Here is a 25,945-nt window from a genome sequence, read left to right on the forward strand (position 1 = left end):
TGGACATAATACAATTTCAGGAATTTACCACATTAAATCCTAACCACATTGAAATCAGTGGCAAACCACCACTCAATGACCACAATCTACCCAATAATTTCAATATTTCATTATTTCTCTGATTCAAGAAAGTCAAGAAACCACCACTACTTCAGAGCAGATGATTCTATCCAATTTCTGACACTCCTGATTTCCGCTTGCCATGCTCGCTCATCAAAAGACACTCATGTTTATTTTGTCCATCATGAAGAACCTGCCAGGGACTAAAGGACCTCAGCAGCACTGGTTGAGTTTCATGGCAGAAAGCATTTTGGGCTCAGTGTTAGAAGGAAACAACCCCCACACACTCCATGAAGAGTGGGAATGGCCTCCCTCTAACCAGGACTTTTAAAGAGCAGCAATCTGCTAACACAGATGTGTCAGTGCTCATTTTCCCTTTTTTCCCATCCTGTGATCTCTCTCGGTGGTTGTGCAGACCATTCAAACAGCCCATCACTCAGATAATAACACAGGTTGGGCTGACTGCTGAAATCCCATATGAGACAAGGCAGCAGCATGAATAACTTTCTTTTTGCCCCCTCCCCTCTTCCCAGATCACAACACAAATGCCTGCTGTATGGCGCAAGGGCATAAATAAGCTGGTTTTGATTAATATAAAAGCTGTAGAGATAAAATCAGGAGACAAAACCCTCTTCATAGTATAATGGATGCAAAGCAAACAGGTTTCCTGAAAATTTTATGATTTCCAATGAATAATCAAATACATTCAAGCACTCAAATAAATATGTCTTTCTTAAATGCAATAGTTTTTAATTTTTTGGTACAAGAGACTGAGATCCCAATCTGCCTATATACAAACAGCACAGAATTACAAAAAGAAAGTTTATCTAAGTCAATTTTCTTAATTTTTATTAAATTCAAAAACTGCAGGAAAAAAATCACAAGTTTCTAAGTACAAATAAAAACAAATCAGCTAAAATAAAATGGTTGTCAAGTTAAAACCCACTTTCCATAATTTTCCCTTCCTTGCTATTGCCCACAGTATCATCTGAACTCCTAGAAGTGCTTCAGAAATTCATTTTACCTTACCCACAGGATAGTAAACTGTAAGTTTACTATGTAAAAAAGCAAACTGTTTAGGCACAAGGTGGCAGAAGACATAAGCACAAATATCAACCATGCTTTCCTTAATTTGTCAGTAGAAATTCAGGTGTGCTACAGATCTGCATGGCATTGTATTCAGCACGTCAGAGCTTACTCAGTGAAATAAGGGCTCTTTTTTTTTTTTTTTTTTAAGTTTTTTTTTTTGCATTACCAGTTTGTTGTGTCTTTTATTCTCCCATAAAACAGGGAGAAGCCATTTAGGTCAGTGGTATACCTTACTGTTCAGTGCCAGTGTTCTGGCTAGAAGAGTGGCAAAAGTGACAAAATGGGTTCCAGCACCAGAGAATGCTAAGTAGAGAAGCTGTAGTGTGAAAAAGACTGGTTCATACTTGTGTTGTCAGTGTAATTAATAGTCTGGTGACCACCTGCTAAGACAGCATGACAAGCAGTCACATGCTATTTGAAGATATCAGCTGGGCCAGGTCATCAGCTGCTCTCCCAACAGAGCAGTGATCAAGGTGAACAACTAATGTCTGCTGCTCTTCCAACTACACCTAAAGGAACTGTCAAACAGAAAATTAAATTGTAACAAAATTAACACAAGTGTTGTTCCATTTTCCAGATTCTACCTTTTACCCATCACTTGATACTTGCCATTCTAATAACAGGTGCAGTTCCACTGTCATTCATAAATACAAAATTTTATTTGCACTTCATTAGTTTAGAAAGACCACAATGTTTTTCAATACCACAACATTCAGGACACACCAAGTTATTCAAATATGTATCTACTGATTTACCACAGCTAAACTAAACAGTGCATTTAATAAAAGATATACCAAAGATATAATTCACAAGTTCATTATCAGACAAAATCCTAACACAGTATTTGCTTGATGGGAATAATTTCCACCATTAGGAAAGAAAATAATTTTACCTCAGGTTCCCTTCCCCCTTGACCCTACAGATGTCCAGACAAAAATACACATATATATTCCTTAACACAGGAAAATGTATCATCTAAATTTTCTTTCTTTTTTTTTTTTTTTCAAGAATTTGTCTAGGACAGCAGCATTGATTTTTTTACCTTCTTTTAGAGCTTGAATATATCTCCATTCTTTTATTGAAACTTAATGATTCTTGTAACCAAATTTATGTTTATGCAGAAAATTATATATGCTATTTCAAAGTGCAATCTTCTGCACCAGATGTGATGTCTTGATACACAAAGAAAGGGTGCAGCATTAAACAAAATAAATAAAAGACTGCCAAAAATTAAACTTAGCTTTTCAATAAATCCAGTCAGCAGAGGATGCTACAGCCAAAAATATTTTCACTACATTAAAAGGAAACGTAATGCCGATTATGGAAGCTTTGTACATAAAGTCCTCTGTTTTTAAAAAATTTGTCTTTAAAATAGTTAGCAAAGCACCATATACTTATCTTCATACCAGAAGAGCTTCTGCCTGCCTGTTTATAATAACAAAGAACTATTACAACATTTATGTCAAGAATAGGTATAGATTTAATTTCTCCTCCTCCTCAACTGGATGTGTGGCAAACCCCCACCGACTGTACAGTATTTATAACACTGGGGCAATGAATGAAACATCTTTGTGAGGGAGAGGGGTAATAATTAAATGTTATAGTTGAATCCTACATAGGATTGCATATTTGCATATTTACAAGTTAGTGTGTAGCTCTGACTCGAATAACAAAGTGCAACGAGAAACTGCCAAATGATTGTAGTGCAGAGTAGTACAGATACTTTCTTTACCCTCCTGCTCCTATTTTTCACTCTGTAGAAAGTAACAAGTCAACAGCAACGGACATGTGGCCTTGGTGGAGGCAGTTCTGGTGGGATTTCTGGCTCTGGTTGCAGGGACAGGATACTGTTGGACAACTCATTTCTTATAACATCCAGTGGCATCTTAAAGAAAAGAAAAATCACCTGTAAACAGTCATCTGCATAGAAAGAACTCATTTCAAGAGTTCACTGACAGCTAAAGCCTCAATTTCAGGATCTTTTGGATCTCATTAGTGAAATGCAGTGGTCAGCAGTCTGTGAACTGCATCAGGCCCACTACATATTAACCAAAAATTTCACCTGACAATCTGTACTTGCTCTCTGTCCTCGCAAGCATGTGTAGCCGTTATTTAAACACTCACTGTTTGTGTGACCAGAGGAATATTACCACCTGATTATTTTACCTTTTTCAGAATGTCATCAACAAGTTTTAGAAATATTTCATCCACGTTAAAATTATCCTTGGCACTTGCTTCACAGAACCGCATCCCAGTTATTTGCTGTGCAAACTGATGGGAGAGAAAATAAAATAAATCCATGAAGATATGTGCAAACAGCAACAGACAACAAATATATCCTCCTCATAAAACCTTAAGTAAGCCCCCAAACACACAACTTTCCCCAAATCTGTGACTGAAGTCTAATTAAATTAATAATCCTGAATCTGCACAGTACAGCAAATATTGCAACACACAGCTAATTTTTGCTTAAAATATGTTTATTAGAAAAGCGTTCTGCATTTTTCCAGACTTATATCTGAGAAATTCATATGTTCAGTTGACACATATTGCTGCATACTGCCAAAAAGTAAGAACTTCTTAGAACAGCTAATCTCAACTTTATTATTCAAAATGTAGAAAAGGGAAGTACAGATGCAAGAATTAGCCTTGACTCTAAAAGTCTGGAATTAGCATTCACTTCCAAACATTTGTGTATGTCCATACTGACATTGTTCTGATCAAGATGGTGCTGAGTATCACACTACAACAAACAAACTCTCTTGCCAGGTTCCTTGTAACTTTTGGGGTTGCAAGAGAACAAAAGGAATATGAAAACAAAGGTGAGCCAAGTAATGAAGCAGGGCTGTTGCCTGTTCAAAAATAGTACTGAGAAACAAACATCTGAAAGAAGGCCCACAAAGATTTCCTGAGCAGAGATCTCCATTTGTGATTCAGATCTTCACTATGCCCTCTTTCAGAGCCCATGAGGAGTATCCCCTACACTACTGTGCAGTGCAAGTTGACTTGTAGCTTACTCTTTCTTTAGACCAAAGGCACACTACTCCAGCAGGAACACATATAACTGCACATTATATACAAATAAACACCACATGGATTTTGAGAGACCACCACCACTCTCAATATGCTCTCTGTGTCCAACAGTCTGAAAAAGAGTAGCCATGGACCAGCAGCAGCAATGCCAAAACAGCTTTGCCTCTAGACCTTTCCTTACCTTCTCTCCCTGCTGCCGAGTAATCTCTCGATCAGCTTCACAGTCCAGTTTATTTCCAACTAATAGAAGCTCTGCATCTTCTGAAGCATACTGCAATTAAAACATTTCTAATTAACTAAACCTAGAAATGCAAGATTTTGTAATGCAAACACAATACAAAAAGAACAATTCCTCTACTAAATAAGGAACCACACTGACACAGTTTAAAGGTAAATCTTCTTCCCAAACACTATTTCAAAAATTTCCAATTTTTAAATTCCATTTTAAAAATGTGACTTGAGAACTAGTTGTTCTAGTTTACCTAAGAATGAACATAATGACCTTATTTCAGAGACAGGAAATAAACCCCCTCCCCCCACTGCACAGGTAAATGAGCAATGTTACAGATTTTCACTGACACTTCTAACTGGGACAATTCTAGTTCAAGAAAGCAGGAATGCACAACCATATCGCAACAAAAACGTGTCAATGTTAAATCCTGGCTAAAAGAAATCAGTGAAAATTAGCTGACAGTAGTTTATTAATCCTAAATTGAGGCTATAAATTTCTTTGAAGGAAAAAAAAGCTTGTTAAAAAAAGCACATGAAAAGAAAATACTTAAGGCATACCTTATCAATCATTTTCATCCATTTTGGTAAATCGTCAAATGTTTCCTTCTTGGTGATATCATACACCAAAATAATTCCCTTGGCACTTCTGTAATAAGCTGAGGTAATGCTGTTGAATCTCTCCTGACCTGCTGTGTCCCTAAGAAGCAGCAGCAAACAGTGGCACAAATATTTCACCAATTTGCAAAGTACAGAACAACTTTGTTTACATTTTAATAATAACACCCCCACATTCATGAGAGACACGACATTTCTTTCTCTATGTGTGAATTTCAGGAAAAAAATGGAGCAGTACTTTCAATCATAAAATGTTTTCATATTAAAACTATTTATCCCATACTAACTTCACCAAGAAAGGCCACCAAACATTTCTTCATGTGTCTGAGAATGAAGCTATCCAATGAAAATGTACCAGGAGATAAAGCTGGTTTTGTGCTATTGGGGTTTGTTGTTTGTTTTGCGGTCTTTTGGTTTTTTAGCAGCCCTGAAAAAATGGGGGGAAAAAATGGATACATGCTTATCAAACACATCCAGACACCCAACTATAAAATGAGCAATGCACTGATCATTATGATTTGAGCTTTCAGAGTCTTTTTGGATCAACCACAGCAATTCAGTCACGGTTCCAAAACTACTGCAGAACCTGTGGGCACAGAAGTGAATGAAAGGAGTAAGGAATCACTAAGTGGTACAACTTCTGCAAGTAAGATACCTGGCTTTCACCCTTACATCTACTTATCTGAGGTGTGCAAGTAACATTTCTGTGCTCACTGGCAGCACTTTAGGTATTTCAGACAGGGTGCGTTCACACTGGAGACTATTTTCCAGCAATGGCACTAAGTCATCCATACTAGCTAAGGCTTCTGTTCCAAAGTAGATGAGACAGAAGGGTTATTTTTTACTGAACCATGAAAACTTTTGAACTGCTTTTAATCACATCATCAAGCCTGCCTCAGAAAGATTTTTGGCAGTTATACTAAAAAAATAGCTGGTGCATATCCAAAGTCTTAAATGTGACTGGCATCTCAACTGGAAAGTAAGTTATATGGTGCTCCAAAGTGATCAAGCATTTGCTGTTTGAGTTCAGCCCCAAAAGTCAATGGATAATTTTGAAATTTCACTGCTAGAACAAGTCAAAAGATGGATCAAAATTAAGAGTGTAGGGAGAAAAATGGTGTGCATGTGTGCTGGGATTCAAAAGTTCAAAATAAATGCTCTTCAACAGTCACATTTTAGACAAAAGGAGGAGGAGGAGAATGAACTTGGGAATGAGATTAACAGTGGAGACCTGAAACACTTGTTACCAAAAGGAAAAAAAGGTCATGTTTACAAAATGCCACATTGATTGTCCTGAAGATTTAATCCCTTTAAGGCCTATGCACAACAAGCAGTAGAATAAACTACCACAAACCTTACTCCTCATAAAACTTTAGGAATTTCAAGAAAGCAAGTTTCAAAGTGAAGTATTTAACTTTCCCCTGAAATTGCCACAAGTGTACTTGATAGCAACAAATATTTGCTAGTGATTTTACAAAGTAAAGCAGTGTCCACTAGAAAATGATTTGGAGCCTCTGCTTCATGGCCTGTGAGAAAACAATGATTTCACTACAAGCCAATGACACTGCAACACAGGGCAGAAGAGAACAAACTCCTATTGCATCCATCTTCATTTTTATTCAAATCCCATTCTCAGAACTTAAGAATTATATTAATACCAACCTCTGGGATCCTACAAAAAATGAAAACAGATAGCCTGTTTCAATAAGGTCATGCACCAGTAGTACTGCAGACCAGTTTTAGGTGGTTAATTGGTTTCCTTCTTATCACTAATGAGGCATTTTTTGTAAAGCAATACAAGTTCTGGCAGCTGAAATTATATGTACAGATATAATATTACTCAGAGCAAGTAACTGTACATTCTCTTCCATTACTTCTTTGTTATCATCAGATTAATTTTTTGGAAGGTCCTTTGGATGTTCAGTCCATTAAAAATTTAAAAATTTTAGTATGAACCGTTGATTTTCCACATATGGATAACAATGCTCTAGTGCTTATGAACTTTCAAAATTATGACCCTGTAGAGCAGCCCCTGCCATCTGTTGCTACTCCAGCCTACTGAACAAGTTTATTTGGGATGGGAAACCTTTAGTTCTATCATTCTGAGCACACATAACTACATGGGAGATTGAAGGGCATACCACATGAGGAAGAATACACTGACTCTATCTTTGTTCAGCATAAAGGGAAAAGCTGCTTTCTAGTTTTGTTTGTCTGTCTGTTTGTCTTGCTGGCCATTCTTTTCCCTTTTTTCTGTGCCCCTAGTGGAACACAAAACCAAAGGGGGTATTTCACAGTCACCTGTCTGTGCCTTCAGGTGAACACTAACGACTTCTAGCAACTCCACCACAGGGTACCAGATCACTGAGTTCATAAATTATGAAAATAGAGGTGAAACAAACACACTAACGCTCAACTACCCTCCCTGAAGCCAGTCATCACCGCACTGGATAAGCAGGGCATGAAGGGAACTATGCAACATTACACAACTCTCCCACTCCAGCTATCTCCAACCCCACATTCCCCCTACCCTGCTGAGTGCTTGATCCACAAGTCCACCTGGTACTATCAGCTTCTCCTCTCTCCACAACACCCTCAGGCTCTTTAAAAGTTTATAGCATTCCTAGGCTGCTGCACCCTGTGCTCCTACTTGTGTAGGAGCACAAATGTCACGCAACTTCACCCAAACGTCACACAACTTGCAGTCTGGCTTGCTGGCTATTTGGGACACACCACATGCTGTGGCCAGTTTAAAACACCCATGGACAGCCTGGCTGCCCACTACCTATAATAAATGGCCAGATGACCACTGACTGTCGCCTGAGTCATGCCAATTACAGTGGGTTATGGCTGACTTTCTTCAAGTCACTGACTCTCCCATGCTTCACACCACCTCTCCTGCTGCAGCAGGTTGAAATGAAACCAGTCAGCAGATTTCTGAGTGTAAGCATCATATTCTATCCCTCATTTCCTTTGAGAAGTGGAAGAGAACAAGCTGAATTTGCTGTCTCTAACACTACCTTAACATTGCATCAGTCTTCAAACTGTAAGGTGAAAGTTGCAAAACTATTTCTGCAATAAGTAAGTTTAGAATGCAACCCCGGGCTACCTAAGTAAACTGCAGTTTGAGAAGAGTACCAGGCTGATCTTTTGCATGGAAAAATCTCATCTTCTACCAGGTGCTATCATATTTTTCATGAAAATGTGCAGTAAATTCTTGCAGTGTTGAGGAAAAAATGACAACCCCTAATTCCGAGCTAACATTAAAAGCATATCCAACTTCAAATGCCTTCCTCCCATGTGCAGGGCTGGAGCAATTATTCTTGCTATACTATTATTGTCATAGTTTTATTCTCTTGCAGCTGTACTATTTTAATGAAGATAGTCACTGAAGCACTAGTGGAAAGCTGGAAGAAGAGATGACCACTATTCAACCGGGCTAACAGTACGTAACTCGACAAATTTCATGACTGATACTAAGTGCTATTCTTTATTTCTCTGGTCAGAATCAACACAACAGCATAAGTCAGTTCAATTTAATTCCAATTGAAATTACCCCAACTTAAACAGTGATCTGGCATAACTGAACCCCCCTGATCAGATTACTTTGGAGTTTTTTTCATGTTAATAGCAGTTCTCCTCTGTTGATTTTTTTTCCCAGAAAAGTTTTCTAAATGAAAAGCATTGGTCTAATTTGTAATCAGAAACATACAGTGTATGACTCCTCCACCAGTTATAATCTGAACTTATAGAATCCAACTGCTTGACTGTTTTTTTGCTTCCAGAACAGAAATTGGACATCACTCCAAAAATACAAACATACATTACACCAAACAAAAGCAAATGAAAAAAAAATCACACAAAACCCATTTTCAAGTGTTGACTTGTCACATTCTATGGCAGACTGCATAAAACACAATACAAATACAGTTACTCTTAATTAAAATATGTTTGAATAAATTTTCTTTTACATAAATGTTCTCTGTGTCTATCTAAACCAGTTGAAACAAACACATGGACAGACTCAAACTGTCTCTGGCTCTCTAGTTAAATTAATTTTTTAACAGCGGTGGTGTAAAGTGGCAATAGAAGTGAAAATACTTTGAAACACATAAAAATTTAACACTGATTTAACACTTTCACATGCTCTATGCTCTTATGGAACTCACAGGCAACATTTTTAAAACACTTTAAAGTAATTTTAGAGGTTAATTTTACTAGTTAAATGGATTTTTTTCTCCCATCAACCACAAATATATTTAAGATCTTTTATTATATAAATAATTTATTTGAGAGGTACTGAACCAAAGAAACTACATTCTTATATCTTCTAGGACAGGGATTTTCCAAGACAACTGTCCCTTAGAAAACAGAGCAGGCAGAATGTGAATGTTTTATGAGAATGCACCAATTTAAAATACCCTTCAGTGGCAAATCAAGCTTGTTTTGTTCCCAAGTCAGTGGCTATCTTGGGCATTAAACTGTAGATGTATCAGAGAGCTCCTTTGGCTCCCCAGTGAGGAACTGGGCACAGTGGCAGGGCACCACTGCTTCCCACAACCAGGTCCTTCCTTTCAGAGGGGAAGCTGAAGTCACTGTGTCAGCTGCTTGTGTCAGTGACTGCCCAGATTACTCAGGTGAGATGGAACAGTCAGACACATTCCCATCCTGCCCAGCTACTCCTGGCACACCTGTGCTTCAAAGCATCAGTGCGGGGTTCCTATTATTTGATCCAATTTTCCAGCTTTGAAGAAGCACTGATTCACAGATGCTTGGATTTACCTGGATACCTACACTACCCAGTAGTTCTGGTTACTCTGCCTCATGGCTTGAGCTCATGCAGGCATTACTTCTCACAGGACACAGGAGCTTGTGCTAGCCTAGAACTGCAAGGCAGAAGCTAATTTACTGTATCCTACCATTTCTGGCAACCCAAGGGGCACTACTAACTGTTCCAGGTGGCACAGAAAAGGCGGATACTACTCTGTGTCCCCAGTGAAGCTCTATCATGGAATAACCTAAGGAGTAGAAGGTTGTTTCCTGACTGGAAGTCAGGGAAATAGGGGAAGCAGGGACCAGATAGGAAGCTAGAGGTGAGAACAGACACCTCTGTGATCCTCAGGGCACAGTACCCTGTTATGAAAGGAATACAGGAGGCAAGTGCTTTTGTATTCTACTCTACTAAGAGCAGCAGGTGTGAAAGCTGCTTTCAAAAGGACATCTTGCCCACCTAATTGCTTGAAATAGTCAACATAATTTGCTTGAACATATCTTTTGATAAACTCAAGTGGTAGAACTTTGTGGAAAACACTACTGATAGTGGCCAGGGGAGAGACAGGTTAAGTGACCATAAAAATACCCAAGTGTTTTTTTTAAACTGTTCTTGTTTGACTTTTGCAGTAGAATCATCAAATGACTGAAAAAAAATTAGCAAACCTTCATGCTTTAGAGCGTAACTTTAGTTGTCTTAAGAAAACAGATGGGCATAAACTTCAAAAATTGTCTGTTCACTGAACTTTTTTTTTTTGGTAGTAAAGTTTCTGCCAGGAAACTCTACCAGGAAGTATGAGGCACCTAAATTCTGTCACTGTGTAGGTATGAAAGGAGACTGACTTATGATTAGCCATGCAACTGAAGTCTGTATTTCTAAACTTCCAAGTGTTTGACTTGGAAAATTGCTTTCCTCTTCAGTCTAACAGCTGGAGGTACAATAAGGAGCTGAGGGAGCTGAAGGTGTTTGGCCTGGAGGAGGCTCAGGGTAGACCATGTCTCTCTTCACAACTCCCTGAAAGGAGGCTGTAGCCAGTGGGGGTCAGTCACTTCTCCCAAGTAACATGGGACAGGATAAGAGGAAACAGCCTCAAGTTCCACTAGGGGAGGTTTAGATTGGCTATTAGGAAAAAAATCTCTTCACCAAAAGGACTGTCAACTGCTGGAGCAGGCTGCCCAGGGCAGTGGTTGAGTCACCTTAACAGACATGTTGACAGTACCCTTGGGGACATGGTTTAGTGGTGGACTTGGCAGCACTGGGTTAATCGTTGGACTCATTGATCTTAAGGGTCTTTTTAAACCTAAATGATTCCGTGACAATAAGAGCTTATAGGCAGACTCAACAACATACAAAACAGAATTCACGATTAATTAGCAAAAGTAGTGCTTATCTAACTGGTTTTCAGTAGTGCTTATCTAATTGGTTTTCTAAAAAACTGAAAGTATGTCAAGGCAGTTTTAAAGATTAAGAACAACAATTTAACAGTCACTGTTGAAGAGAAAGTGACACTTAGGAGCAGGATGTCATGTTCATGGATTTTATCATATTTTAAAATACTATCTCTTTACATGGTGTTTTCCTTGCCATTTTAGTAGGGCTTCCCATGGGAGTAATTATCACACCTTAGCAACCTAACAATTTTAATTTTAAAAGTTTCCTATATCCTACTAGCATATTCTCAATATGTGGAAAATAATGGTTTAAACATCTCTTTTCCAACAAAACTTCACTCCTATAATATTTACTCAACATGAGAATTTTTTAAAATAAGTTTAGCACATTTCACAGCAAGAATGCATATTAGGCATACATTAGCATCTCCACATCAGAATTTTTTGTTACCTCGGTCATCTCCAGCAGACCCTGGCTAACAATTGCTGGCTCAACTGCCAGTCTTGTGGTCATAGGTTTCCAAACAGGGACAGATGAATGAAGACATGCCACTAACATTCAAGTGTTAGGTGACTGATGAGACCAAAGATGAAGCAGCAGTTAACGCAGAGGGAAGCAAGACAGACACATGGTGTGACAGACAGAATTGATGGTGACCTGCCAAGAGGAGTTAGTAAGCTGAATTCACTGCATCCATGTAGTTAAGAATGAAAAACTACCAGAATATCCCAGAAGTGTAATAAAAAGAATATTTAGTGCTTTCCCCCCACTCTATGAATTGTTAGCAGCTTAAATGGTTTAACTACAATGCCAATTATGCATCACACACTGTTAATAAACCAAAGCTAAGCTTCTACATAGTAGTATATAAGATTAATGTATAGAACATAGCTGGTTTATTCTCTCATAATTATGTTTATGTATTGTACTACTCTGCAAAACAAAGGAGCTGTTAAGATCAATAATTTCTAAACAATAAAAATTTTATTAATCACTAACATGGAGAACCATTACCAGAAAACACACAGCCTACTCCAGAAAGGAAGAGTTTAGCTCAGACATTAAGCTTTCTGTAGTAGGACATCAGTACCAGTAAAGGTATAGCCTTATTTGCATGGGATTGCTTTATTTTTCCATGCTGTTTATAGAGTGGATATGATTTACTTAAGTCTTGAATGCCCTTCACTTTGAAGTTATTTAAAAACAGTGTCAAGGAAACAGCACTGCATATACCAAGTTTTAGAAAAACAGTTTAGAAAATACTTCACAGTTGCTTTATAATTGCTGTTACAGTGAAGGTCAGTTTTAATCAGTCTAGAAAAATAAAGAAAACAAAATGTACTTTCTCTAGTGTCTATTTAACACAGTCAACTTTTGTTGTTTGTAGAACTCCTATTTCTTGTGTAGGTGATGTCATTCTTCCAGGAAAAGGGGCTCGAGGCCTCTGTGATGCATTAATATTTCAGTAATTACATTCATGCCCTACTTCTAACTTTATCTCTCCATCTCCTCCTTTACCCTCACAAAAATCCAAGAGCTATTTGGTTTTGTTTAAGTCTTGTGGGAATGGAGGAGATAAGTAATAGGGTAAGAGCTAAACCAGCTTATAACAGTTAATAGTAGTATTAAACAAGCATATTAATTCATGCTAGAACATAAAAATTAAAACATACTGCTGGTTGCACGTTTGTTTTACTTACCAGATTTGTAATCTAATTTTCTTTCCTCTTAGCTCTACTGTTTTGATTTTAAAATCAACACCTATAAATAAAATACAGTAAACAGAAAAGGAGGAATAAGAAGCAAAAGTAATGAGGGTGTAATTATTATTTTTTGATAGTTTTTTTTTTTTAGATCAACTCGTAACAGTCTGAACAAGCAGAAGGTTTTGCACCACTACGGGTCAACTCAGGAACATCATGGGGATTTGACAGCCACTACATAGCCTGTGAGCCATCCAATTTGGCAGCATCACAACATAAACCTTCCATTTCATGCAAAATTTCCAGTAGCAGGTAAACCCAACACAACAGTAAAACAACAGGCACAGTATGTTTGTTTTTCTCCTATTCACCTTGACTGTCAAGGACAAGCCTGTTCTACTTCCAACTGGCACAGATGCCCTGGAGGCATGGAGCAAAACCAATCCCTCCACATCAGTTTGGCTGTTTGTGAAGCAGGAACAATATAGGTCTGGCTTCCAGGATGGATGCACAGCATCTGTAAAGTGCTGTAGTAAAGTGCTGGAATTGCAGTTGGTTTATAAAGAAGTTTGTCAGCACTGTCATTGTTAACTCCTGCAAATATTTATTAGCAAGCTTCTAAGATTCAAAGAGGGTATTTGACTTTTATTTTTTACCTGTATGGTACTTTTATGCATCATCTCAAAACTCCAGTCACATTTTGAATGCATGCTAAAGATAGAACCATGAAGATTTTGTTACGCAGAAAGATTTAACTTCTATAAAAAATAATGCTGGCTAGCAACACATAAGACATACTGTGGTCAAACAATACCTAGACACAAAAGATTACCACCTTAACTACAAAAATGTTTCAGGGAATAAATGTCCTAGAATATCACAGATTTGTAGATTGTGAACCTGCTCATTTTAGGATACATTTGTATGAAGACTTTTGCTTCAGTTCTTCCTTCTAAACATCATCCCTCCTAACAGTGCTAAATCAAAAAGGGAGAAATAAAAAGACACAAGAACATGGTTCAGACCTGTACACTTAAAAGTCACACAGAAGTGTAGAAGCATAATGTGCTGGAAACACTTTTGCTACTTCACATACAATTGTATAGTAAGAGCAGGGATGAAACTGAAGAGGAAAAATGGTTTTTATTTTCTCTAACAAAAACTACACATTTTCCCAAAGTCTACCCTTGGTAAAAGCCGAGGGTCCCTGCTGATATTAAGAACTGAGACTGAATTTTAACTTTGACAGAAGGGACTGAACTTGGCAATTATGTCCATACTTCTAGTTTGCAGAGCAGGGGGACATTGTCCAGTCAGATGAAATAAACGGAAGGATCACTGACCTTCATTCTCCTAAACAAATATCCTCTCTAACAGCTTGCAGTTGCACGTTGCGTATTGAGAAAAGTAATGGTCATCACACCATGACATTTGTCCTCATTCTCCATGTCCTTAATAGTGTCTAGCACACTTAATCACCAACATGTATCTCATTCAAATCCCAGCAGGTAAAGTGTTATACTGATTTGTACAAACAGTCTAAAATTTTAATGGCAATTTTCAAGTATTCATATGCAAATTGATAAAATTATGAAAATTATTAAAATTTCAAAGAATTCATTAAACCTAACTTTAAGAAACCTTTTTGTACACTTCTGAAAAATGACTGTCTACTAGTGCAAAAGCAGAAGAGAAATGATCCAGCTATGTTCTAGTATCCAAAGTGTGTGAAATGAGAATCCTTGTAATTCTATTCTAATAATGATATTTTTTAAAGAAACACATATCCACTTCTACTGTTATATGCCCTTTCTCTATATAAATGCATTTAAACTATAAAATGCAACTGCCTTAACAGTCACAACTTTGTCTACAAGACAGTAACTTACTTAATTAAGTGTAACTGCTTGCCTCAAACCTCTCCTGCCCTCAAGGAAGTTTGAATAGAACTACCCATACATCTCAATCCCAATTCCCAATTCTGCCATACTGTCATACACAACATACTATATGATTTGGCATTCGTCTGATGTTAAAAAGTCTGAATCATCTGTGATCCCAAACTGAGTGTTAAAACTACCACAGGGTTTTCATGCAAGTTGCAATAACTACAAAACCAAAATATTTTTATTTTTATGGAAGTGGTTTATACACTGCTGTCTTACACAAACCAAGATACAAAAAACCATTTGTTATATTTTTTTTAAATGAAAAATAATTAACAATGGAGAGAAAATCCAACGGTTGTAATCAAGCTGGTTGTAAACCAGCTTTCAGCTTGGGACTTCCTGGGACTAGAAGGCACAATATATTAATAAAATGAAGTAGAAAAAAGCCTACATATTAAAAAGATGGTTTCAAAATAAGTAATATGCCAAGAGCATTCTTATTTTGAAGGAAGATCTTTCTATTACTCAACCTAAAGTAATACCATTAAATATTTCCCTACTGTGAAATTTTGAAAGGAACAATACAAACAAGTAACAGTTTTGGAGAAGCAGACAGAATCTTCTACAGAATTGTTTAAATCATTTAACACTTAAGTCAGACAGAGCGCCAGAACTGTGCAAAGGTTGCTCAACCACTTTTTATAATTAGTAATGCTCTGCAAGCATCAACACAATACCAAAAGCTTCATGTGTTCCAATACTGAAGGAAAAAATCTGGCAGCTTTCCTTTTGCACACGAAGAAACAAATTCCTAAGCCTGTCAGGTTTCATTAACATGCTCCACCATAGACTGCCAAAGCCAGTGCTTCAAGTTTACATACAAATTAGTAATTCAATTAAAACAACAACACAATAATTTGTTTTCCACTTCAATTTCAAATATTGCATTGAGTTAAGAAAAAGGTCAGTGAAAGAAATTATTTAGCTTGACATATGTTAATGAAAATACCTAAATGAAAAGTTTTGCTATCCATACAATTACTCCAGCATGGTTTTATAAACAGTTCAATAAAACAGAATAATCAAAAATTACTTTTGCCAACTGCATCAAAACTGAACAACATATCTTACAAAGATAAAGTATTTAAAAAAGCTTTTTTTAGCTGCTACAACACCATCAAACTATGAGTGGCTTGCATGCTACCTAGCTTGCATTTAAAGGCCTGCTGGCTAATTGATTGTCAGTGAATAACAAAATATACACATGCCAGCAAATCTGACAAGTGTACGTGCTTAAGATCATACTGAAGTGTGTCATTTGCCAGGTCACAGTGATGCAAGGGGAACCAAAAGGCTTATTACAATCTCCCCTCCAATTAAAAAGTCAGCCTTGTTTCTATATATCAGGCTTGCAAACCAATAATTTTCCAAAATTGTTACACTCACACAACGGGTAGATTCAAGTCACCATGTCTCTTTTTATGGATTAAAATTGCATGTGTTTTGGATGTGACATTTTGACCCTCAATTTTTGCTGGAAAGGCCTTTTCCAGGAGTCCAAACAAATATCCTCCAAGAACTAATGAAAAAGGCACAAAAAACCAGATCTCAGGCTCTGGGGTTCAGGTTTCTGACTCCGCATTTATTTAAGCATTTGAAGGTATACTATATATTTGAAGGTATATATTCAGCTTGTCCTACAACTTAAAACTGCAAAGGAGCAGCTCTCCTCTCCCCACAGGTTAGATATACATCAAATAAGGCATTAGGACAGCAACACTTATGTAGTGTGTGTAACATAAGTTATAGATTTGCAACATGTTATATAACATGCATGGTTGTTGTTAGTAGCACCTGAATTTGGGATAAAAAATATACTTTGTGTAAAAATAAGAACAGGTATTGCAACATGTGCTCAACTGAAGCTATGCTTCCTCCTGGAAAAACAAAGGGCTACTAAGATAGAAGGGTTTAAAAGCATATTAAACACACAGCCAAACAATCTGTCTGCTCTCTTTTCAAACTAAAACAGCCTTAAGACAACAGAGACTCAAATGCACTAATGAAGAGCAAGTCACTGAGGATGACATCTCCCGTCAATGAACCAAACTTGAGATTGTTTCAAAATTAAGACTGAAATCCTGTAAAAATGAAGTCTAGCCCAGAACTGACTGCAGCATTTTAATTTCTCACCCCAAACAGGAACTAGAAGTTATCTGCTAAAGCACAAACTGAAATACACACAACTGGGTTTAGCCTTTCTCTTTAAAGCTAAAAGTAATTGTTTAAAAATAAAACAGTAAAGAAACTTCTTACTATGCATTTTATGCATTACATGCATTTTTATGTTTAAACTTTCAATATTTAATTTCTTTTCATAAGAGACAGAAAAAGGAAAGTGGAAACAGTTTTGCTTAATGCACACAGAGTGACCTTTCGGTGGACAAGATTTCCTGGTAACAAAGTTAATGCAAGAGCTGGGAAAACAGATGCAAATAGAGCACAAAAAAACCCCTCCAACTAAAATCAATTGCAATGGATTCAATTTTCAGAGGCCTTTTAGTGATTTGCATCAAAGTAATTCAATCAGTGAAAGATAATGAGACCATGCTTAAAGAAACACAATCAGTTTAAAAATTCTGAGGTTATATACCAATTAACTATTAAAACAGACATATAATTTGAAGACTATGACAGGTTATTTAATTTGGACATCTGACAGCATTATGCAAAAAAGTTTTCATACTTATGCTACGTTCGATAACTGAGGTCACATGAGTTTTGAGGTAACAACCATCTTTACTAGTCCCGGTCTGTAACTGAAACAATGCAATACTTAGAACTATCCTAAAGCTGCCAAAGTCAATGAAAAGATGGCTCAAGAGCTTGCCTTCTGATTTCTATCATCTCGCTTGAGTGGAGAAACAATCAACAACAAAAGGTACATAGGGAGGACAGGAAAAGGTTACAGAAACTGTTCCTGGGGAAAAAAACCAAAACCAAACCGATTTTGTCTTATTTTAATAAAAGCTCTAGGACAAACAGTTTTTAAAACACACCAAAGCGGAAATACTTCTTTCAAATTGCATACTATAAAATAAAAAATTTTAAAGAAGAGACTTGGAATCATTAAGTGTTAAGTCAGATTTAATCCTATTGGAGATTATTTTAGAGGCAGGTAAAGTACGTTGTGCATAGAGCTTCAAGCGTGTAATTCTAGAACGACTAACATGCAGACATTCGAGACTGCTTGCCTAAAATAAAAGTGTACCCATACCTCAACTAGCAACTGTGCTACAGACTAGAATGAAACAGATACCAAATATTTTTTTTCTGCGTAATATACATGCATGATTTTTCTTTTAATGTCCAATATTCAGCTTCTAAACATTTCAGATGCTGGGTACTTCCCAATTCAGTGAGAATGCAGGAAATAACCACTTCTTTATATTCTTGTGTATAGCAAATCATAAGGCCTTTCAGAAAATGTGGGCTTTTGACACTGTTTAGGATACTAAGTTTAAAGCATGCACCAAAATGCTGACAAACAGAAAGAGGTGGAAGAGGAAATTGGAAGGAATAAGGTTGTCTGCAGCTTCATGAACAAGACTTCTTTTCAAATAAAACAGAAAAACACACTGAGCTTCTGGTCTACAACTACCTGACCTGAAAGGAAAACTGAATGAAAAGAATAAGGTTATTTCATGAGCAACACTGTTCAGATATTTAGAAGGTAGAACCTATTTCAAAATTAGACTGAAATTAGCGCTTTGTTTTGGGTATCAAGTTTCCTCTCCTTGGGATATCAGCAGAAGTAAGTTGTAAAAGTGTTGCTACCCAATTTCCAGAAGTCCCTGAGAATCATATGGCCCTATTTTCTTTTTTTCTTTGCTACTGACACGCTCAGCTGTTCACAACAGAGACTGAGTCTGACAGCTGCATTCCACTCTCCTTGCAAACTAAACTCCCCATTTGACAACATTCAAGTGGCCTCTTCACTGTGCCTGTTGTTTTACTTGTGTATTCTCATATATGTCCTGACTAGGGACTACAAGGCTCTCTGACAGTCCTGTAGTGCTGATATAACACAGTGCCCGAATATTTGTATCAGCTGAAGTTAACATCTAGTTTACAAATGAAAAAAACAAAGTCAACTTCAAATTAACTCTTCCTTGTAACCTCTTGTTAATTAAAAACCCCATAGCTACACAGAAACCTGTTCCTAAACCCTAATAATTTATATTATCAACCTACATTTTCCTGTTTTAAATCACAGTTTTGCTCACTTATGAGGATTCAAATGATTATGCACAGAAAACAATTTCTAACTACACCAAATGCTGTAAAAGACACTTGACACATCTAAGACAAACAATGTTTGTCCATTGTTGGCCAGGTGTTTTCACTTGCTGGAGTCTCTATGCTGTCCACTAAAAGTGACTACACGCCTCCTAAAGGTAAAAGGCACCTTCCAGGGGACACAGACTTTTGTCATAATTTGCATTTCCAAACACAAACAAGGAGGTTCATACATGCTCCCTAATTATCTTAAGGTTTTGTGTAAGACAAAACTCTTTTCCTGTGTGAGTTTCCAGTCTCCTGCTCTCCTCTGTTTACAGTTTGGCAGGAAACTGCAGCACACCATTAATAAGGTATTGGTATGGTTTATTTACACTATTCTGCACTAGTAAGAAAGCCAACCCATAAAACCAGATGTATTAACACCCTGGATATGCAAAGGTAAGAACAGTCAATTCTTACAGAAATACTTATCCCTCATCAAAACTTCCTTGCCTTTTTTTATACAACAGCAGAAATTTCTCACATTGAGTATAGAGCTGTTTGTTGGTTAAAGTACGAACATCTTACTTTGTCATGATGTGGTAAACCAAGAAACCTCTAGTTCTACTCTTTCTCGCCTTTCCCTACCTCAAGTAAGCTTTCAGTGTCATCTTATCAAAGGGGGGAAAAATCTTTTAAGAAAAATTAAAGCTAATTATACCTGTCATAGTGTCCACAGGCACACACAAGTGTATCAAAGAGAGAAATGTTCTTCTAGCTTATTGAGGATAATTTTATGAAAATTTTATATAGATTGTCTTTCACCTCAGATTACATCAAATTACTAATTTTAAGCCATAATTTTGATTTACTGAAAAAAAAATTTCAAATTATTAGTAAGTCACATACTATATTTACAGTGCCTGTCAGAGTGAATACTATATAACTAAAAAGGCTGAGGAGCAACTTAAAGGGCAGTTCTGAAAAATGCCAGATACTTTAAAAATGATACTTTTAAGTGCAAATAATTATATGACAATCTTATGGGAATGAAACTGAACATTTATGTTGTTAGCCCACATTTTTTTAAGGATAAAGAGAATGAAGACATTTGAATTGTGACAGCAACCCCAAACATATGTATACATACATATAAAAGGCTATATATGTATATATTTGTATACCATATACAAATGTATATATATTAAAGACAGAATTTGCCTTACTTAAGAGTATTCTGATAAAAGACAAAGCTAAAGTTTTCACTATTTCTATTGTTTATTTGATGGACATTAGGAATTTTGCATTGACATGGGTATTTTAAAAATAAATAATAGGAAAAATACCACTTTGCAGGAAAAGCTATGGACCTCTGTAAATCTCAGGAGTTTCCAACTTCCATACCATTTCACACGAAGGTGAAACAAGGTCAAAGAGCACTTCTGTGAAGTCAAAGGAGTCTTGCACCACAGTGCATTTACATGCCACTGATCTGGATCCCTCAAGCTAAAATTAGCCCAGTACGGATCACAGGTCACTAAATTCCCATCTTGATCCACAACAAACCTTCCCCTTACAAACTCCACCTATTATTTTGCTTGTAAACGAGGACAGAAGGAAGCTTTAGTGTTTACTACAAGTGATACTCTGGGTTCCTATTAACAGCTGCTAAAAGAAACAGCAATGCATGAGGCACATGAACTGCACTGGCATGATCAAGGGCAAGGCCTCTTTCCTGGGATGATTTTAGACCTGGTGGAAAAGAGCTGAGAGATAAGACTAGGTCTCAAGAGACTTTACATACTGAGCCAGCATGTAAAAAAAAAAAAGCTGAGGAGCTCAACTTGATTTGAGGGACCAGGACAAGCAGCATCCTGAGAGGTGAGTCAGTGCAGGGTCTTAAGTTTGGGAGAGAAGGAACCTCAGGTTCAGGGAACAAAACTCAGAGAGAAGTGCAATTGTGGCAAAATTAGATGGATGGGAAGTACTGCTGAGTACAGGAATTCTGCAGATCTGTTGTGGAAGAAAAACAGCAGAGAGACTGAGAATGAACTAAGATTTGGTGGATGAGGTAGGACATACAACCATGAGACTCAGCAGTAGCTGGACAGATGCTGGGAAGAGAACAGAAGCCATTAAATATTATATAAAGGGACACTGATGAAAAAGACAGAGAGATAGCACCATTAAAAAAATTAATATAGTAATTTAATACCACCACTCTGGAAATCTGAATTAGGATATATTTCTTTCAAGGTAAGAACTAGTCAGGGTTGGATAAGGGGGTGGAAGAAGCAGAGGCAAACCCTTTTTCTTCACCCCCACCCTTGAATCTTCTTACAAATGTGGCAATGAGTATTTATCCACTTCCTCTGGAAAGATCATCCTTTTTCACATCATATTTGGCATATTGTTTTAATTGTAAAGTCTGGAAAACCTTCATGTGATAGCTTTGGATTTTGCTCCTGTGTGAATAATGCAGGTGCATGGGGTGAGGCAACAAATAATAAATGGAGATCAAATTTTACTTTAAAAGAAAAAAAGTAGATTTACGTTTGTTGACAAAGCTAATATGATCCAAATATTACCCTTGAACAAGTTATTATTCCATTATAGAAAGACAGTGGATTTAACACTGTCTGCATGGAGAGAGTAATTTTACGTTTTTAAAAAAGTCAGTAAATATTTGAGCATATTGGGTATTGGGTATTCTCAGTGCTATGTAAATAGCGGATTTAAGGAGGCACAATATTCCATGCAACTGATTTAATGCCCAAAATAAATACATCAAAAGAATTTTAGATCAACAGCACACTGTGTGCTGTTATGAATAATGTGCTGAAATCTGCCAAGCTATTTTTGAACACTTTCAAAGAAGTTCCGTATCTGAGCTGAGACTGAAGATGTGTTGATGTGTTTTTATTACAGAATTTTCTTTACCAATCTGGCAATGTAGTCTTCTTAAATCAGCATTTAAATACTGTATCTTTCTTAAATGAATCCGCACCTTTCCTTTTCTGCAGAAACACTCCACTTTTCAATGACACAGCGCTATTAACAGCACTTGGGGACAGGAAACAGAAAAGGTTCTTGGACATTTGCAGTTCTTTCACTGTTGGAGGAAGTCCTCTGAGTAGCCTCTGCTTTCACACAAAAGCTTAAGGTGCTAAACATTGTTCTCTTTGTCCTATATATCCACAGGTTTTAGTATAAAAGCATGAAAATAAGGTTGAGACCATTAATACCAAGGTAAGGAAGTAAATATGTATTCTAGCACTCAATTTTAAATACAGCTTTGCTACTATAAGGTACATACAACAACATGCAGTTTTTTGGTTGGTTACATAGCCTTTTCAAATGTAATCTCAAGGTATAGTCAGTTTACATAATTTCCTCTGAAATTGGATTGGAAATTGGCTTTTCACTGATGTTTCAAAACACATTCTCCACTTGCAATTCTTGAAAACCACTGCAGTTAAGTGGTGACAAAGGAAGAGCTTTATGATTTCAACTGTGTATTAGAGGCTGAACTCAACTTGTTTTGGAGTGTGGGTTATTTTCAATACATGAAATGTAAATAGTAGAGGTTACTTTTTCTTACAGGTCAAAAAAAAAGCAGAGTACGAGCTGACTGTGAAAAGCTCTTTCACTTAGTCAAAAGATCTGGGGGAATCTCAACAGCTCTCTAGTTTAGTCTGAGGACCTTGAAAGAATGCCATTACTATCAAGTCCTTCTACAAGTATTTTGGCACAAGCAGATTTCTCTATGCTGCTTTATGTTGGCACATTCTGTGCACCAAACATTACATAACCTTCTGTCTAGCAGCATAGCACTACTTATTTCCTGTTTCTTCTCTAAAATAAGGACGCTTCTCTGCTTAAATCATCTGTCTCAGTTATCTAGGAAATTAGTTTTGTTCAAAAGGCATCAGCCTGGAAGTCTGGACTGGAGTCTAGACCACCTCCTGTCACTTCCCAAGATTCACAGCAGGAAACTAACCCTAGTTACAGAGAGCAGCCCAGACCCAAAGCACCCCTTAATGTAGGTCAGCCTAAAGAAGATGCAGGAGAGTTAAAATCAATGTCTAGACCTGGAGAATTTATAAATTTTACATTCTTCTATTAGTTGTACTTCAGTTGTACCATAAATTTAATTAATCTGCTCATCTAGAGAAGCCATCAGCGTTTCTTCATTGCAGAACATCCCTTGAGGATTAATGCCTCTGATACATTATCACTGTCTTTCTAACTTCTACAAGGTTAAGTTGCCAACTTCAAACAAAAAAATATATCAACATCACAGTGCTAATCTGCACTACCAGATCCAGATTCTTAGACAGCCTAGGAAAGAACTAAATAACTGGTAAAACACACATTAAAACAAAAGTATGACTAACTGTGCATTATTTTGTTACAGGAAAATAATTTTGGACAGTAATAACTCAGCTTCTAAAAGGCAATACAATCACTTTTCATCAGAGGCTATAAATCTCCTCACATTCCAAGCTACAATTAAGCTAAGCATACACATTTTCCAATGACACAGACCTTAACAACCACCTTGCTGCAATACTCAAGAGTTCAAGACCAAGGATAGGACGCTAATAACAACGCAGACTAACTAGCTTGTTTTCCTCCCTTTACACACTTGTGTATTAAAAGACAGCAGGCATTAAATTACCTCCAAGACTCGCACAGATGATTAAACCATGAATAAGACAGCACACTACAGAACTAGGAGCCTGCTCTCTAGTTAGTTGTATGAGGAGCCAAACACGCAGTGTTCTCAAGAAACAAAACATTAACCTCAGATCTAACATCAGGGGGTTTCTTCACGAAGCCATAGCAGCCATCTGGAGTTAATCTGACTGCAGTCTGGAAGAGTAGTTGAATACACTGGAAGAGTACACAGAATACACACTGCAACTTTTCAACTCCTGAAATACTTCTATCTCCTCACATGCAACATCTAAAACTTAAGTACAAAAACCTGCTTTACCAACCATGCCTGATTTTTTTTTTTTTAACTGCCGTTAGCAAGGCTGAAACAGGATAGCCAGCAGCTTCTCAGAACTCTCAAAGATAACTAGGACATCCACGATCTTTCCAAGGAGAGCTGCTTAAGTCCGGCACCAATCAACCCCCCGAGCTTCCCACGGCCGAGGAACCCACCCGGGGCGACCAAAGCCCGCAGTGCCGGGCGGGAAGGGGACGGGGAGCAGCACCGTGCAGCCCGGAGAGGGGAAAGGTGTGGGAGGGAATGCCGGGTACCCGGAGCGGGCCGCACTTGGGCAAAGGCGGGAGAGGGGCCGGGGAAGGGCACCGCCGCAGCGAGCCCCGCGTTCCCACGGCCGGCACCGGGAGCACCGGGGGAGGAGCGCCCGCCCCCTCCCCGGGACGGGACAGGACGGGACGGGACGGGACGGGAAGCGCTGCCTTACCCACGGTGGACTTGCAGGCCTCGCAGAAGGTGTCGTCGGTGAATCGCTCCATGAGGCTCGTCTTGCCCACCCCCCGCGACCCGATGATGATCACCTGCAGCTTGAAGTCGGCCGGGCGCGGCGGCTGCTTCCTGCGGCGGGACTGCCCCCCCGAGAGCGCCGGCGACCCCGCCGCCGAGCCCGCCCCGAGGTCCAGCCCGCCGCCCCCCGCCCTGCGCTGCGGCAGCCCCGAGCCCGGCTCCATCAGCGACGCATGCGGCGGCGCCGCGCTCCCTCCCCGCCCTCCCCGCCACCGGCGCCGACCACTGCGAGGCAGGGGGAGGAGGGGGCAGCGAGGACGAGACGCGGCCGCCGCCCGGCCCTGCCCGAGGGGAACGGGAACAGCCACAGGAACGGGAACTGCGCCGCCGCTGCCAGGAGCGGCGCGCCCAGGCCCGCGCCCGCCCGCGCAGCGCCCTCTGGCGCGCCGGAGCCGCGGCTGGGCCGCGCCGCAGTGCTGAGGGCGGGAGCGCCTGCCCGCCCCGCCCCGGGCCGGGCCGCGCCGCGCCGCTGAGCGCCCCGAGGGCGGTGTGGGCAGTGTGGGCAGTGTGGCCGGGGCGCTCAGCCTAGCCCCAGCGCCTTGCTGGGGTGACCTACAGGGCGCTCCGGCGCTGCGCAGGCAGGGCGTGCTCGGAGATCCCAGTGGGAGCTGCTTCTGCCGGGACGGCGGGGTCTCCAGCGGAGAGGCGACGAGGATGGTTGGGGGATTGGAGCGCTGCTCTCTCGAGGAAAGGCTGAGGGAGTTGGGCTTGTTTAGCCTCAGGAAGGGACGACTGAGAGGGTGTGTGTAAATATCACCCGAGAAATAGGACGAGAGGCAGTGGGAGAAGCTGATGTACAGAAAGTTCCACCCGAACAGGAGGAAGAACTTTTTCACTGTGCGGTGACCATGCACTGAAACAGGCTGCCCAGAGAACGTGGAGTCTCCCTCACAGGAGAGATATTCAAGAGCTCTCTGGACACAATCCTGTGCCATGTGCTCTGGGATGACCCTGCTTGAGCAGGGAGGTTGGACCAGATGTCCCACTGTGGTCCCTCCATACCATGACCTGTTCTGTAATTCTTGATTGTGTGATTGTCTAGTTTTGTCTCACCTAAACTTACCTTCAGGTAGTCGAGCAGACCCCCTGTGTGTGGTAGCATACACAGGTCTGGGGTCATCCAGGGATGGATTTCACTGTCAGATTTCTGAACCTGGTACCTGCTTACTCCTGGGCACTGACCCTTGTTCAAATTCCAAGCAAAGGAAAATACGGCTGTAGAAGAAGCAGCGTAATAAATCACGTAAGGGAAAAATGATTAGGACGAGTCTTGCTCATTGTAGTTTTTGAGGAAATTTCTACCTCCAAACTCTGAGGACCTAGGGTTCAGAGAATACAGATTTTTCAGATGCAGCTGGCA

General features: G+C 39.0%; 1 protein-coding gene across 1 annotated transcript; it reads right to left on the reverse strand.

Moving 5' to 3' along the window:
• Positions 1-882: 882 nt before the first annotated feature.
• Positions 883-24,901, reverse strand: RAB12 (RAB12, member RAS oncogene family). Its single transcript, XM_085052568.1, has 6 exons — positions 24,506-24,901; positions 12,892-12,952; positions 4,972-5,110; positions 4,364-4,453; positions 3,316-3,420; positions 883-3,034 (listed from the first exon to the last, which is right to left on the reverse strand). Exons 1-6 carry the CDS (start codon positions 24,747-24,749, stop codon positions 2,921-2,923), a joined length of 753 nt encoding a protein of 250 aa, XP_084908694.1. The 5' UTR covers positions 24,750-24,901; the 3' UTR covers positions 883-2,920.
• Between the last annotated feature and the right edge of the window lie 1,044 nt (positions 24,902-25,945).

The sequence above is a fragment of the Lichenostomus cassidix genome, chromosome 2 (assembly GCF_008360975.1).
Source record: "Lichenostomus cassidix isolate B80296 chromosome 2, HeHo_3.0, whole genome shotgun sequence".
NCBI lineage: Eukaryota > Metazoa > Chordata > Aves > Passeriformes > Meliphagidae > Lichenostomus > Lichenostomus cassidix.